This window comes from Macaca thibetana, chromosome 11, assembly GCF_024542745.1.
Source record: "Macaca thibetana thibetana isolate TM-01 chromosome 11, ASM2454274v1, whole genome shotgun sequence".
Classification (NCBI taxonomy): domain Eukaryota; kingdom Metazoa; phylum Chordata; class Mammalia; order Primates; family Cercopithecidae; genus Macaca; species Macaca thibetana.
Window position 1 is genome coordinate 84338461 of NC_065588.1, and position 17353 is coordinate 84355813.

At 33.2% G+C, this 17353-nt stretch overlaps 1 protein-coding gene across 3 annotated transcripts in view; it reads right to left on the reverse strand.

Moving 5' to 3' along the window:
* Window positions 1–17353, reverse strand: part of CEP290 (centrosomal protein 290) — a 95499-nt gene that overhangs the window by 54416 nt on the left and 23730 nt on the right. For 2 of the 3 annotated variants that reach the window (XM_050750031.1, XM_050750032.1), the window contains exons 16-28: window positions 17172–17272; window positions 17012–17099; window positions 15564–15676; window positions 14604–15371; window positions 14315–14407; window positions 13941–14025; window positions 13244–13386; window positions 10222–10386; window positions 9728–9877; window positions 7574–7689; window positions 5176–5278; window positions 4855–5085; window positions 344–517 (exon numbers count right to left, since the gene is read on the reverse strand). In XM_050750031.1, coding sequence (XP_050605988.1) covers window positions 344–517; window positions 4855–5085; window positions 5176–5278; window positions 7574–7689; window positions 9728–9877; window positions 10222–10386; window positions 13244–13386; window positions 13941–14025; window positions 14315–14407; window positions 14604–15371; window positions 15564–15676; window positions 17012–17099; window positions 17172–17272 — 2330 coding nt within the window. The remainder of the gene's footprint in view (window positions 1–343; window positions 518–4854; window positions 5086–5175; window positions 5279–7573; window positions 7690–9727; window positions 9878–10221; window positions 10387–13243; window positions 13387–13940; window positions 14026–14314; window positions 14408–14603; window positions 15372–15563; window positions 15677–17011; window positions 17100–17171; window positions 17273–17353) is intronic. The other variant, XM_050750033.1, reaches the window with a different exon arrangement.

The following is a 17353-nucleotide window of genomic DNA, read 5'->3' on the forward strand; positions in this document are numbered from 1 at the left end:
TCTTTTGATTACAATATTCTACCGGTTTCATGATCCTTTTTCTCTTAGATGTCTGGTTGAAAGGGGTTTGATTCAGCTAAATCATGCAAGTGACCTAAGGAGAATGATCTAGATAATCATTCGGAAGTCATTCTGCCACTATAAATAGATAATATGTTGTGTGTGTTGATATTTGGGAACAAAATATTTATAACTAAACTGAATGAATAACATGGATTATATCTCTGTTAAATTTATATAAATGCAGTCAAACTTTAATTAAAATCTGCCAAATCCCCCCAAACACAAAGACATTGATGAAAAATGGCTAATATCACAAGGTTCAAGAGTCACACAAACTTACTTCCAGGTGTTCCAAGTTACTTGTTCTTTGAACGAGCATATTATCTTTTTGCAAGATGTCCCTGTACTTAGAAGTCAGTTCATTGTACTGTTTATTAGCCAGTTCTAGTTCAGACAAACAGACACTATTATCTACAACTTTTTGGAGAGCTGCAATCTTGAAAATGGCCATTTCCTATGTAAATAAAGATATACTGAGTTATGCTGGTGTCTTTTTTTCTGGTCAAGCACTAGCCACTTTTGAGAAAGATAATACAACTGAAAGCAAAACAGAATTTAAAGCCATTTTTAAAATATATGATTTCCCATGTCAGAAAAATATGCAATAACATTAATTTCTTTCATATAGTATGCTACTTTGAAAATCTTAATCATAATAAAAATAAAATACTTTCATAACTCCTGTCATAGTAAAATTAAATTAAATTAATTTGAGAAAACATAACAAACAGCAGCAATATATATCTCAGAATATATCTTTGGATGGCTCTTCTAAATTTCATGAGATCAGAAAATAACCTGCCTTTTAATAGATAAATGGGAAAATTAGCATTACCATAGGTAACTTTTACAACTTAGCTATTTATGCTTACTGTAAGCTAAACGTACTAGCTTTAATAACCAAATAAAACTTTTTGTACACATGATTACATGATGGAAACATTAGAGGGAGAACTTCTATTATAGTTCTCTGTAATAAATAACATCAAGGACTTTAAGTTACTTGGTTCATGGTTCTACTCATCAACTACAGAACTATTAAAAGATATTCTATTATCAACACCAAAATGAAATGTCCAGTCTTACAGTTCTCTTAAGTTGCTCTATAATAGGCAAACATTACATAGAAAAGTACAATAAAGAGTGATGAAAGCTGAGAAGTGGTATAAGGAATAATTAAATTTATGAATGAGGAAGTAAAAAAAAATTATGGTTATAATTCATTCTGAAGTACAGTAATGATGGAAATATTTGTAATAGTGCTTCAGATCTCATTTTGGCAGCCTTTCTTCTCCATCTAAGTTAAGTATATACTATTCTACCTTACCCCTGATATTCACTTTCACTGTTCTAGGGGAAACAGGGGTAGATGAGATTCTATTTCCCATCTCTTAAGAATCTCCCTTTTTCTTGGCTTTTCAATTGTTGGGAGAAAAAAATCAAGTTCATGAGCAGGTAGAAGAGGAAGAAAACTGTAATTCTTTTCTCTTTCTATCTCAAACACTAACTGTATTCGTAAAACTCTAAGAAAAGTAGATTCTAAAAAAATCTAACACGAAAATAAGAAAACAGGCCGGGCGCGGTGGCTCAAGCCTGTAATCCCAGCACTTTGGGAGGCCGAGACGGGCAGATCACGAGGTCAGGAGATCGAGACCATCCTGGCTAACACGGTGAAACCCCGTCTCTACTAAAAAAATACAAAAAACTAGCTGGGCGAGGTGGTGAGCACCTATAGTCCCAGCTACTCGGGAGGCTGAGGCAGGAGAATGGCGTAAACCCGGGAGGCGGAGCTTGCAGTGAGCTGAGATCCGGCCACTGAACTCCAGCCTGGGTGACAGAGCGAGACTCCGTCTCAAAAAAAAAAAAAAAAAAAAGAAAACAAACATTTCCTTATTACACGTCTGAATACAAATCACTTACGTTTATTAAAGAATTTCTTGATGCTCAGTATTAAGCTTTAAGATCAAGCTGAAAATGGGTTTATTAGCATGACATCACCCATTGCAACCTTTAAAGTGGAGAGTCAAGGACGCAAGCCCATTTTAATTTCACTTTGATTTCTGTGTTCCTACAATCCTGTCTAAATTTAGTCATATACATTGAACATTTACATGCTTAAAAATAAACTACAAGGTAAGGTATAAAACTAGGTGCAGAAGAGTATACATGTCATGTAACCTGTCTTGTCTTTGTTTATGTTTCCAAAAAAGAAACATAAGAAAGATAATAAGTTACCTACAGAGGGTAGAGCAGAATAATATGAAACGCATAAGACCAGAATTAAGATTTCTCTGACTAAATATTTGCATATATAAATATTCTAAATATTAAAATTCAATAAAAAGGGAAAAAATCCCTAAAATTAAAAAAAAGAAAAACAAATGAGCCTAACTATATATCAAATGTATAACATAACTGCATGAAGACAATTATTTCAAGTAAGCGTAGAATATATTACTTTGCCTATACATCCTCAGCAAGATAGATTCTGAAGAAAATAAGACCTGAAATAAAATTTTAAACTATGTTTGGCAGCATTGCTGTTGTTGTTACTATTAATATCAATTCAAGTATCATTTTTCAAAATATTGTATGTATATTGTGGGATAAAACAAATATTTTAATGTTAATAATAAAGATTTTCTATGTAAGAAAAAAACATACAAGTGCAAAATCAAAGAAGTTTAGTAAAAACCACATACTATTTACTTACCCCATAATGTTATAATTAAACTGGAAATAACAATATGAATTTATAGTTTAAATATATACATATTTTTCTAACTTGTCTACTGAGAGACTAGCAGCAATGATACTCTGAGAGCAATGATGCCCAGTGGCCAGTTTTTGGTATCTCAATGCCTTCCCCGCTAAAAGGAACCTGGGCTCTTTAAAGAAATGGTTTATTCCAAGTATGAGCATGAAGTATGTAGGTAAGTCTAAGACATCTTATGCTAGAAAACAAGTCAAGCTTTGAGGCTTCGTTCAAAAGATTAATGAATTTTTGTCAAAACAATATGAGTCAACTTTAAAGGACTCTCTTTGGCTAAAGTTGAGACAAAAGAATATGACTCCAACTAAAACACACGGAATATTTAAAAGTCTGTGAGTCTAATATGATACTTAAAAAAGAGAAAGCGGAGATGAGAAAAAAAAAAAAAAACAGGGAGCACAGAGTACACCAAGTGCGTATTCTGAAAACCGGTCATTAAAGAGAAAAGCATTTAGCTTGCCTTTGTAGTAGGAGCTATACGTCAAGATAAACAAATAGCCTGGGCTAATGGGGAAACGCTATTTATTTTACAAAAGCGTGTCTGTTAATAAATGCAAGTGCATAATATAACTAGAAAATTATGATGTTTGCAACTCCTCATAATTGAGTTAGGCAACAATCATCAGAGGATGCTAAAATCATTAGGACTGACGAATAATTTGTTATTTGTATGGTACCAAAATATCACCAGTTAACTAAATTGCTTAATAATGGAGGTATATGGTTATCTTTACTTCTTCTCCTTCTTTTTTTTTTTTTTTTTTTCTCTTAAGAGAGAGACTAGCTCTGTTATATAGGCACACAGGCTACAGATCAGTGGCACATGATCACGGCTCACTGCAGCCCCCAACTTCCTGGGCTCAAGCGGTCCTCCCACCTCAATGTCCCAGGTAGCTGGGATTACAAGCATGTGCCACTACACCCAGCTAATTTAAAAAAAAAAAAAACAACTAAAAAACACATTTTTTGTAGAGACGGGGTCTCACTGCATTGCGTAGGCCGGTCTGGCCTCAGGCAATTTTCCTGCCTGGGCCTTCCAAAGTGTTGGAATTACAGGCATGAGCCACCACAGCTGGTCTGCTTGTTTTTTCTGTAACACAATAATCAATTACAAAACATGGAACAACCAGATACTCTTGAAGTGATGCAGTATAAAGTATAGAGAATTACTTATGAAGTACTCTTGCCAAAAATGTTTTTTTTTTTTTTTTTTTTTTTGAGACGGAGTCTCGCTCTGTAGCCCAGGCTGGAGTGCAGTGGCCGGATCTCAGCTCACTGCAAGCTCCGCCTCCCGGGTTCACGCCATTCTCCGGCCTCAGCCTCCAGAGTAGCTGGGACTACAGGGGCCCGCCACCTCGCCCGGCTAGTTTTTTGTATTTCTTTAGTAGAGACGGGGTTTCACCGTGTTCGCCAGGATGGTCTCGATCTCCTGACCTCGTGATCCGCCCGTCTCGGCCTCCCAAAGTGCTGGGATTACAGGCTTGAGCCACCGCGCCCGGCCGCCAAAAATGTTTAAACCTGAAGCTAACTAAGGGTTCCGACCTAACTTTTAGTAATACAAGGGACAGAGGAACAAGTAAAATGACACACACATACAAAAAGTCAGATACATCTTCAAACATTTTTTGGAGAAAAAGAAAAGCAAGAATATTCTATATTAAAAAGATTCATGAGATGTAACATCCAAATGTTTATTCCTTGATCAAAAAATGTAACAAATGTGACTATAATCAGGGTTTTAGGCGATATTAGAGAATTATTGTCATTGTGTTAGGTATAATAAAATTACTGTGGTTATTTAAAAAAAAAAGGCTTTTTCAAAAGGGTACATTAAATATTTAGGGGAGGAAAGTCTGCAATTCAAACATTCCTACAAAAATCAAAAGACGCAATTATGGCAAAATGTTAATAAATGTTAACGATTAATTCAGGTGATGAGCCTTATTGATACCATCCTATCTTCTGCATACTTGAAAATTTTTTATAGTCAGAAAAAGCAAAATAAGAATCAGATGTACCTTAAATCTTTGCAAACATCCAAGTTTTTCACAAACTTCAGCCTCCATTGACAACAATTCATTCTTCTGTTTCTCATTTTCTTTTCTAAGTTGTCGCTCCAGTTCTACTAAGATTGTATATTGCCTTATAAGTGATTTTTCATTCACTTGCAAAACAGTAATTTTCCTACTGTTTTCTGCAAGTATTTTTTTCATTTCATCTGAATCCATCTGAAGAGCATTGAGCAAATTCTGCACAAAGACACATCCATATTACTTGTTGAATCTAGCTATCCTAGTTTGTATAATATTGCATATTAATGTTAAAAATGTTTTACTTACATTATATTCTTTTACTTTTATAGCATCTTGTTGAATTTGATCTTCAAGTTTTCTCTTTTCCTCTTTTATTGTTTTAGATTCTGTTTTCCAGGTGTCCTTTTCACTAAAAACAAAACAAAACCAAAAGACAATAGTGTAAACCTAATAAAAGGTTTGACTACAAGAAAAGATAACTTCAGATTATGCAAATTTAAAGTTTTCTCAACACAAGAGGTATCATAGCTATTCAGTGTCTGAAAACACAAGAAGTTAAAATTTCATTTAAAAAGGTTTTAGCCTAGAATTAAAAATATTTTAAATAAACTCAAGGCAACAAAGTTATCAAATTATTTTCATTCTTCCTTGATTCACCACTTAATGGGTGGTGATATAATTATAATTGAAGCTGAATCTTATAAACATTTTATTGAAGACAGAAAAAAAGTAGGAAAATAATACCTCATACTAACTCTAGAAATCAAATTCCAACATTCTGACCCCACTCTCAAATTTGGGTGTTAAACGCTTACAAAATAATTTGAATACAAACACATCAGAAATTATTAGACTTAAAAGAAGATGTGTAAAGGACACAAAATTGGAGTTAAGAGGAATAGTTCAAGAGATCCATACATAATAGTGACTAAAGTTAATAACAGAAAAAAAAAGAAAAAAAAAGTTAATAACAGTATATTATATACTTTAAAATTGCTAAGAGAGTAGATTTTAAGTGTTCTTACTACAAAAAAAAAAAAAAAAAAAGTATGCTGTAATCCCAGAACTTTGGGAGGCCAAGGTGGGCAGATTGCTTGAGACTAGGAATTTTGAGACTAGCACGGCCAATATGGCAAAATTCTGTCTTTACCAAAAATACAATAATTAGCCAGGCATGGTGGCACATGTCTGTAATCTCGGCTACTTGGGAGGCTGAGGCAAGAAAATAACTTGGATCAGGGAGGCAGAGGTTGCAGTGAGCCAAGATAGCACCACTGCACTCCAGCCTGGGTGAAAGAGCAAGACTCTGTCTCAAGGAAAAAAAAAAAAAAAGTATGTGAGGTAATACATATGGTTAAGTAGCTTGATTTAGCCATTCCACAGTATATACATATATAGAACACCATGTTGTATGCCATAAATTCTTACTTGTGAATTTAAAAAGTAATTTAAAACATATTTATATATAAATTATTTTTTTTTAAGTTGTGTAAGACACTGTTATCTACGCATGAGCATTCCACAAACATCTGCAACGTTCTTCGCATAAACCCAGTACAGTGGTATCATTTTCTTTGCAACTGAATGATTGTTCAGACTTGGACATGTGACCCAATTCTAGCAAATGAGATCGGAGTCAATGTCTGCCAGATATCACCATAAAAAATGTTTATTTAAAATTAAAAGCTATGTAGAAAAAAATGCTCCTCTTCTTCAATGGGCACAGTTTCATCTTTCTTGAATTCATGCAGCTATTTTACAACTATCATAGGTGTTAACAACAACCTTCCAATATGACCTACCCTATAACTACCTTTGTGGTTCTGGTTAGTCAGATAATAATTATTCTTAGTGTTTAAATCACCTTTGATTAGGTATTCTATTTCCTATTAAGGAAATCATTCTATTGATTTAGATGAGATGACAGAAATAAGGAGAAATATGTTAGTTCCCTATAGACATATGTGAACAATGATGATGGTGATGATGATGAATGATGCTAACAACAGCTGACATTTACAAACTGTTCATATGTGCCACATACTAGCCTAAGCATTTTCATCTAATAACTCACTTACGTTTTACAATAATCCTGTGAAAATGGTATTACTTACAAAGAAACTTACAAATAAGGAAACTGAGACACAGATAGGTAAGATGACTTGCTCAAGCTCTTACAAAAAGCAAATGTTAAATGATTCAAACTCAGGCAGGATAATCCCAGGCTTAATGTAATCATTAAGCTACACTGTCTCCATAAACAAGTTCTTTTTTTTTTTTCTCAAATTTTTAAATAACTTTTTTATTGTGGTAAATACATACATGAAACGTAAAACTTACTATTGTAGCCATTTTTAAGTGTACAATTCAGTCACATCAGTGCATTCACTGTGTTGTGTAATCATCATCGCTATCCAGTTCCAGAACATTTTCATCATCCCAAACAAAACTCTACCCATTAAACAACTCCTCTTCCCTTCTCCCCAGCCCTGGTAACCTCTATGCTGCTTTCTGCCTTTATAAATTAGCCTTTTCTAGATAACTCAGTTTATAAGCTCTTAACAGTAGTTACTAGAGTAAAAAAATACAATTGCAAAGGAAGAAGAAGAAGGAAAGAACAAAACATCAATTATTCTTATGTTATTTTCACAATTAACAAGAATATACTGCAATTGTATTTATAAAGTTTTGCTAATACCTATACCTTAGGTATTCTTTATACAACAAACTTTGTTGATGACGAATTACAGCAAATTTTCTGTTATAATCTTCAAGAGAATCTTCTAAATTCTTTAACTTTTTTTCTTTATTTTCTAGTTCCTAAAAAGTGGTTTAGAAATAAGAATGCAAAAGAAATAGAATGTTGAATTTGAAAGTATAAATTCATATTCTGACAACATTATAGAAAAGTTAAAAGTCACCAAATCCATAAGAAACACAGATCATTTTTCCATGATATTATGAACATTTTAGTTTAAGGCATAAAAAAAAGAGTACCACACAACAGGTAAAGTTATTTTTACCATATGTGATAGTTACAGTTAGCACACAAATAACCAGATCACAATGTTTTATTAGATAGAATAGTTACAAACTCACCTCTAGTCACTTGGTCACATGCCCTCTTGTGAACATACAGTTTCATACTGTCACTCAAATTATCCTTTCCAATTATTTCATTTTAAAGATGAAATTGAAAATTAAATAACATACTCAATATCCAAAAACTCATTAACACTACACTTGGCAATCATTTTTACCAAATACATATGCTAGGCTTGTTGTCTGGTGCTTTCCATATATACGGATCCAACATTTGAGGTCGGGTCTGTCTGACTCCAAAGGTCTTGCCATGCTTATAGCTCTATACAGCCTTAGGATTGAGAGTCCAAGTACCTGTTTTGCCACTTTGAACAGGTTTTCAGACTCCCAGTTGGTACTCTCTAATCTACTACAAACTTCTGATATATTTCTCACATAAAGATGAAAAAATATGAATTTTATCTCAAAAAATACGACAATGCCATACTACCACTATTTGCTGGTAGTGTCCCTATACCTCAGGTAAGTAAGAGAAAAAATAACGCTAAAATTATACATTTAAAAATAATAACATAACATATATTATAAAGCAATATTCTAATAAGTAGTTAAAGCTGTCCTTACCTGACTTAGATAACATAAAAATCCCAATATTGAGAAAAAGATGAATTACTGTAATTTCCAAAATAAAAATGAGTACTTAATAATTATAACTCAAGTATACTCAAAAATAGATCACCCAGCAGAGAGAAATAGTGGCATTTATAATCAAAAACATATTTTCATTGATTCTGAACATATATTTGTAATTATATTTATAATGTGTGTGATGTTATAGTCAAACTTCAAATAAAATAATAAAAAAGATCTGTCATTAGGACATTCAAAAAAACCATTATATAGACAGCAAAACTGAGAAACCCAGGGCAAGTAGTATAGTACAGTACCCTTTCCTCTTTAGAGGTAGATTAACTAACACTTTATTGGGTAAAGAGAAGACAAAGATAAATAATAATTTGGTTTAGAAGTTTTTACTTGTGGCCGGGTGCAGTGGCTCACGTCTGCAATCCTAGCACATTGGGAGGCCAAGGTAGGCGAATCACTTGAGACCAGGAGTTTGAGACCAGCCTGGTCAACATGACGACACACCATTTCTACTAAAAAAAATACAAAAATTAGCCAGGGATGCACGCCTGTAGTCCCAGCTACTCAGGAGGCTGAGGTATGTGAATCACTTAAACTCAGGAGGTGGAGGTTGCAGTGAGCTAAGGTAGCGCAACTGCACTCCAGCCTCGGTGACAGAGTGAGACTCTCAAAAGAAAAAAAAAAAAAAAGTTTTTACTTGTGAATGCGAAAAGGGGAATAATTCTATCATGACACTAAAAAGCTTTCACAGACTTTATTCTTTTGTTTTCCACTCAGCAATAAATAAAAGTGCTCATTTACATAACACTGCTTTATAGTAGCTGCTTGTTGTTCTGCTTGTGAATCATGTATTTCACATGAACGACAGGCATGTGAACAAAATGTGTGAACATGCTGCTCATGCAGATGAATGGAATGAATGGTACAAATTGCTTTTATGTATAATATTCCATCTAACATCAAAATCCATACAAAATATATTTCACTGTTACTATTTTGAAAACTCAAAGGAATATATGAAGACTAAATATTAAGAAAAGTACTATCTGCATGCTTTGGTGATGGAAAAATTAAAATAAAGTAAAATAAAAGTAATAACGCAAACATACTACCAATGATTTTTGTTATTCGCATGTAAAATTTTCAATACCTGCAACAAAATTTTTAATACCTGTAACAAATGTATTAAATATTCATTCTGAGAATTAATGATACTGGCACTAGATGGTGCTATCCCATCAGGTAAGTCAATTCCTTTAAAAACAACATTTGATCCTTCTGATTGTCGTAAAAGACTAGTTTCTTTTTCAAGATGGTCTATCTGGAGGAAAAAAAAAAAATCCAGCAATGAGAATAACATCTCTTACACCCAAAGAAAGACAAATGAACAGATACGTGAATGCTCTGCCAGGAATTTTACTTAAACCATACTTTAGTTTCTGCTTAGAAATGCCCAGGTATAAGATTTAGAATTTTTGTATTCTTTTTAATATTATAAGGTACATATTTTCCACTTAATTTTATAAGAGAAATCCAGTTTCTTAATATCAAAAGAATTAATTCAACGAGCATTTTCTCATAAAGGATTCTTTTTAAAAAATTAAGTTTCCTATTAAATCTACATTCTTATGTTTAGCATTTTCTTCTATTTAATAAAATTATCACCTTTAAATTAGCCTTTGCCAACTGCTGTGAATAATTTATAGCCTCTTTCCGAGATTCCCTGAGCTCCTGTCTTAATTCTTCATTTCTTCCGGTAAGCTGATCAACTTGGGCTTTCAAATGCAGACTGGCATCAAAGATTCCTTCTGCATTCTTTGATTCTATAGCCTAGTAAATTTATATTATATATTAGAAATATGGAGAAAAACAGTGAAATCGTGGTAAAAAACTGTCTTTAAATAAAATGGACATTTAAGCATTTTCCTATTTTCACTGCCAAGCATGATAATAAAGTATGCCAATTCAAATTCTTATTTATGAATCTATAAAACTTTCATTTACATTACCAAACATAGTAATTACTTCATTAAAACAATTAAAAAACATCTAGCTAATCTTAACAGACTGGTAGACTAGAAAAACAACCAGACAGGAATAAGATGACCAGGGTTCAAATTTTAATCAGTCGCTAGCTGGGAAAGTGACTTAAATTCTCTATATCTTAGTTTTCTTGTCTCTAAAAAGGGGAAAATAATGTTAGCTCTGCTCACTATACAGGGTTTTTGTACAGTCAAAATGAGGTATTTTTCTCTGAAATTATATAGGATCTGCATTCAAAGCATGCGCAAAGGAATGGAATACAATATAATATTGAAAAATTGATCAATACAACATTCAATTAAGTGAATTTTTCAGTGCTTCCTCTTCACACAGTTGAAGCACAAATAAAAATAAAGGCAAGGTATCATAATACGGCATTATCTAAGAATAATGAATAAGCGAAAATAACATGTCAAATATTAAAATATTATCAGAGTGGCATCACCGGCCCAAAATCTCCAACAGTGGCATACATAAGTATATACACACAATGCACACATCTACATAATATATACATATAAATATATTTGGACTTTAGACAAACTGTATGGAAAAAACTGTTAAAGGCAAAGTAAGTCTTAAAAAATGAAGGTAGAAGCCAAATAAGGTAAAATGAATAGAACCAAATGCAATCTCCTACTCAGGAAGGTGATCCGGGGTTTAACTCTAGGTAGTAGATTTATAAAAGCCTTCCCCTGAAGGAGATTAGAGCAGGTCATGCAGAGTAACAACTTATACTAATTCAAAGAGGGTATCATGAAGATAAAAGTAGGTAGAGGAAGGTACTCTGACTGACAACAAGGTGGTCTAGTTAGTTGTCTCATTGAGGAATAGTGCCTTGTCTACATGGACTTTGGTAAAATGAGAATGAGTTAGATAGCTGTTGGGGGCACTGAAAAATACCTTGTAGTAACAAGGAGTGAACTAAAGTGCATAATCCAGAATTATCTGGTCTAAATTGTCATGGATTCTGAAGATTTCTTAGAGAAGGATTGTTAGGTGATTTGTGAATTTCAGACTGGGCCTATAAATCTGAAAAAACAATGACAGTCCAGGATAAAAAGTCTATGGAAACAGTGGCTCCAGGAAGGCCCAGAGATTGTCAGCATAAACAGAAGTTAGGCTTTCTTGGACCATTCACTCTGTTTTCATTTGGTTCCTAAGTAGAGCTGCCCTTAGAAAATTAAGTTTGATCTGGGACACAGTATCAGTAGTGGGCATCATCACAGACAAAAGATGTTCACATAAAGAAAGCATAAAGAATCATTTTAGACATTCAAAATGGCAGAGGCAAAACGAAATCACCAATCAGAATGAGAAAGTCAGAATGAGAAAGATATAATGGGAATCAAACTATTTTCTTACCTCAGGAAATTTTTAACATACTAGTATCATTCTCATTCTCTGCTAACAATCACAGTGTTGCTATAAAAAGTGTCCAATTACTGATTAATCATGATTTTTTTTTAAAAAAAAAAAAGCAACTCAGTAAATAATAATTTTTTTCCTACTGAAATCAAGCACAAATTTGGGAAACAATATAATAATGTACGCTAAATATGTTCAGATAACATAAATGACATATACTTAAACATTAACAATCTAAAATGTGTATATTATTCAAGTTTATATAACAGATACTCTATCCTGTATTTGTAAACGGTAAATCCATTGAGAATTTCTCAAGTCTCTATATGGTAAATACAAATAGAATATTATTGATGGCTAAATCTTTCCTGTAACAATGAGTAAGTTTTTAAACATTTAGAATAAAGCCATTTCATAATACTTCTTATGGCATAAGTTCCTAAGAGACCTACACTCCCATAAATAAAAAACGAATTAAAAAAAAAAAAAAAAACTACCTAAAGTTTCTAGAAAATGAACAAAAGCAAGCAGATTTTAGGGGGAAAAAAGGGGAGGCCAGGCGCGGTGGCTCACGCCTGTAATCCCAGCACTTTGGGAGGCCGAGGCGGGTGGATCACGAGGTCAGGAGATCGAGACCATCCTGGCTGACATCGTGAAACCCCGTCTCTACTAAAAAAAAGCAAAAACAAATTAGCTGGGTGTGGTGGCAGGCTCCTGTAGTCCCAGCCACTCAGGAGGCTGAGGCAGGAGAATGGTGTGAACCCGGGAGGCGGAGCTTGCAGTGAGCGGAGATAGCGCAGCTGTCAAATATGGAAGACAGGACCAGCAAACATTGACTTTGCCATTTTTAAAGATTTAGTCATAGGGCAGGGTGCAATTGCAGTGACCTATCATCTTTCTCATCTAGAAAACCACAGGATAGAGCCCAAAACCATGGGAAAAGTGAAAGAAAAATCCCAATAAGAAAAGAGTCAGCAAAAATGAGCTCCAAATTCTGTGTAAAAAACTCTTCAAGGTCTCAAGCTGACCCTTGAACCAAAAGAACAGAGATAAAGAGGAAAACGTCAGTGAACCTGAAGACAGATTAATAACAAATATCCAGTTGGTAGAAGAAAAGTATTGAAAGCAGCTCAAGAAAAACTACATTTTACATACAGGGAAACAATGATTCAAATGACTGAAAACATCTCATCAGACACTATGGAGATCTGTACACAGCAGAAAACCTTTCTAAAGTGATAGGGGAAAAAGATTAACATGAAAAAAAATAACTTACATTAACTAGTCTTTCAAGGCTAGGGATAATTAGAGATGTTTCTCCTCCATTAACATCAGGATCTTTCTGCATTTCCTTAATTGCTTGCAATATTTCTTTCATACCTTCTTCAAGTTGCTTATTTTCTTCAACTAATTCTTTTACTGTAATTATACAGTTTTCTCATTGATCAGATCTTTTTCACAATTTACACTATTCTATACAGATGACAAATATTTCACATATACCAGAGAAATCATTGGAAAAATGCAAATGTAAATAAACATACAAGAAAATTCAACTATAAATCCTACGTGAATAGTTGAGTTAAATGACAGACCTATTTATATCATGTGCATATACACACATATCTCATCACTGGAAGAAATAAATCGCAGGAATACTTTTGCCTTAACTTAAACCATACTTTATATTAAAGAACTTTAAATTTGGTGTTCTAACTTCATTTAGATTAAAGAACACACAAGAAAAATGAGTTATACATTCTCACAAAAAATTCATATTAGTAACATTCTCTGACAATGAAAATAGCAAGGCAAACCAACTGGATGAGTGACAGACTGAAGTATATACAGTACAGATGTAATTAGGAGTAAAACAGATTAGAAAACAGAGAACGTGTTAACGTCCTTTTAGGCCCATGATTTTAAGTCTAGGAAAAATAAGAACAGAAAAGTAAAAGATAATTGTAACTTACATTTATTCTGAAATTTGGCTATCACTGTCCTACTTCTTTCTAAATCTCTTTCTTTTTCAATTAGTTCTCTTGAAAGAAATTCATTCTGAAAAAAGCAGAGACAACAAAATTGATTTTTTTCAACAAAATATCACAATAGTCTATAGTTTTCAAGTTAAAAGTTTGATCAATTAAGTATAACAAAACAAAAAAAAATGACTATGAAGACATAGCAGCAATCATAAAAATAAACTAAAATCTAAACAGTAAAACAGATGGTGATCTTCCTCCCACTGTCTCCCTCTCCCAACATCCATGATAAAAGGCAAAAAGATATAATGGTTTTTGTCTTTAGTACCACAATCATCTCTTTTAATGTTCTGCCTTTACACTACCTGTTCTGCCTGGCTTCTATGACGTTCAAGTTCTATTTCTGCATTTCTACTCTGTGCTTCTTTGATCAATAATTCCTGTGCTATGATTTCATTCTAAAGAAAAATTTAATAAATTAGACAAGTCAATGAGTTCATATCAATGTACTGCATTTTAGATTTTAAAAAAGTAAAATGTGTATAACTCATGTTAAAATGCAAACAAAAATATTCTAACTGTAATTGTTACAGAACTTTCTTAAAGATGTCTTAAAAGAGCAACCACAAAAATATAAGTTGGAGATAGGCTCACCTGAGATCTAAGAAATACTAGTTCTCTCCGTAGCTGTTCTATAAGATTTTCAAGAGGATGTATCTGAGATAATTTTGATTGTGCAGTAATAAACACAGGGTCTGGAAGATTAACCTCAAGCTTATTTTTCAATATCTCTGTCTGTAAGGGTACTTCACTTTTTACTACATCTTCTTTCAAATTGATATCAGCATACTTTATTTGGGTATGAACCTGTTCTTCTTCTAATGTTGCTACTTGTGATTTATCCATGTCTGTTCTATTTTCATGAATTTGTTGACAAAATATTGCAGATTTTTGCCTAAGTGATAACTTCTGCATTATGTCTGAAGCTGTTGATAAGCCGTGAAAAGATGAATTGCTTTTTTGTACAAAACTAGTCTTCTCTAGTGCTTGATGGCTTCTTGACTCTTTCTTCACACAGTCATCAGAAAGATGGCATACGTCATTTATTTCTTCATGGCTTTCCCTACTAAAGTTGCTGACTAACAATTCTAGATTTCTTGAAGACTGCAGACATGGTGCTTTAAAAATCTCTCTTATTGTAATGGTTTCTGGAGTTGAATTATCTTTTACTTGCATGGATGAAGAAAGTCTAGTTAAAGGGACAAAAGGATGCAATCCACTTTCTACACTATGGTGAATTTCAGATAACATTCTTGATAATGATCCTATGGTCATATTCTCTTCTGGCTCATTCTGATCTGACTGTGGGGTATTGAATGATGATCTCCTATGCAGCAGCTCTACTTTATCTGAACTCCTAATCTGTATTCAGAGTAAATAATGTCTCATTAATCAATCTTTGAATCGACAGGTTATTTAAATAAGCAAATATTTCCCTCTACTTATTTATCAACAATAATAAGATCAGATGTTCAAGAATGAGATAAAGGGGGAAGAAATGAAAGCACAATAAAAATACTTCCCCGTACTCTCTTTGCAATACTTTACTATTACCTTTGATTTTGCTTCACTCATATTTTTGAGGCTCAATAAATCCAATTTTCTTTCACTTATTCTATCTCCTTGAGAAATGTTTTCAGTTAGGTTCAGGTCCTCAGTGGTTAATCCTATACATAAGAGAATTAACAAACTAAAAACATTAAAATAACCCTTCTACTATTCCAACATTTTAATTCTTAAAACCTACAATCAAGTTTTAACCCAGAGGAAGAATATTTGTTTCCAAACTCCCTCCAAAATTCTACATAGCCAATACAACCTTCTGATCTAGCTCACTTTCAATGAACTATTAATAATGTGAGAACCTAATTTGAATTTCATCTTCTCTACCATTCTTTGCCTATTCTATATTAAAGTGTTACTTAATAAGCACCAGTTAAAAGACATATAAACTAAATATAAATGATGAGTGATAAGTAAACTGATTATTGTACTAATAAATTATGAAGTTTCATTTATTGAGAAAGTTTTGGATGTATTATAGAAATCATAATGCTAAAAAGAACCACTCTGCTATTTTTCATATATGTGCTTGGGGATTTGGGGCAAGCGAAAAAGATATTCCTTCTGTGTGATCTTCTTACAAAAAAGCACTGCAATGGCTATTCTAAAACTTAACCAACTGTTCTCTTTAGCTCAAGTAAAATAAACCAAAAAAAGATGCTAATTTATATTCAATAAAGCATTACTTTCACTTAGTAAAGAATAATTTAAGGCCAGCCATGGTGGCTCATGCCTATAATTCCAGTACTTTGGGAAGCCAAAGTGGATGGATCACTTGAGGTCAGGAGTTGGAGACCAGCTGGCCAACATGGTGAAACCCCATCTCTACTAAAAATACAAAAATAAGCCAGGCGTGGTGGCTCACGCCTATAGTCTCAACTACTCAGGAGGCTGAAGCACAAGAATCGCTAGAACCTGGGAGGCAGAGGGTGCAATGCGCAAGATCGCACCACTGCACTCCAGCCTGGGCAACAGAACAAGACAGACTCCATCTCAAAAATAATAATAATAATAATAATAATAATAATTTACAAGAAAAGCTTTTCAATGCATAGTCCTTAAGGAAAGGCAAAATGTTGAGTAACATATATTAACATAAAAACTACTACGTTTTATTATTGTTAATCACAACATATTGGTGCTGTCTAGAAATTAAAATACTATACCATAAAATTTTCAAATATTCCATAATTCTAAGGTTTGTTTTGTCTGCTTGTTTGCTTAATTTTTGTTACTTTGTTTTGTTCATTTTTGCCTATTTCAGATTTACGACTGAACCCACTGACACTCACTTATCTCCTTCAGGCTGTTATTGTCATTTATTAAATTTGCAACAGACCCACAATAGAACAGCAAAAATAGCTAACATAAATAATTTCATATCCAGACAACTCACTTACCAATAATTCTTTTTAAAGGTTTAGAATAACTGAGTATACCTGAAGTTGCACTTCTTTTTCCTCTTTCTTGAGCCATTTGACGAATTTTTTTTTTCAGATCAAGTCGTTCTTCCTCTAGACTTTCAATCTGCAAAGTATAAATTATTAGTATTTCTCTATAGTTCAACCAAGAAAATAATCAACTGACTACCACACTTGCCTCTTTCAAAAGAATCTGGTTTTCAGCTCTGTACTGCTGCTGTTTTAAGCGTTTGCTATTTCTAAATTCAGTTAAATCAATCATTGTCTTTGGTTCAAGGCCTAGAATAGAAAGCAATACAATTAAAAACTTAAAAGCATTCAAATAAACTGCAAAAATGTCATATACCATCAGGCAACTGG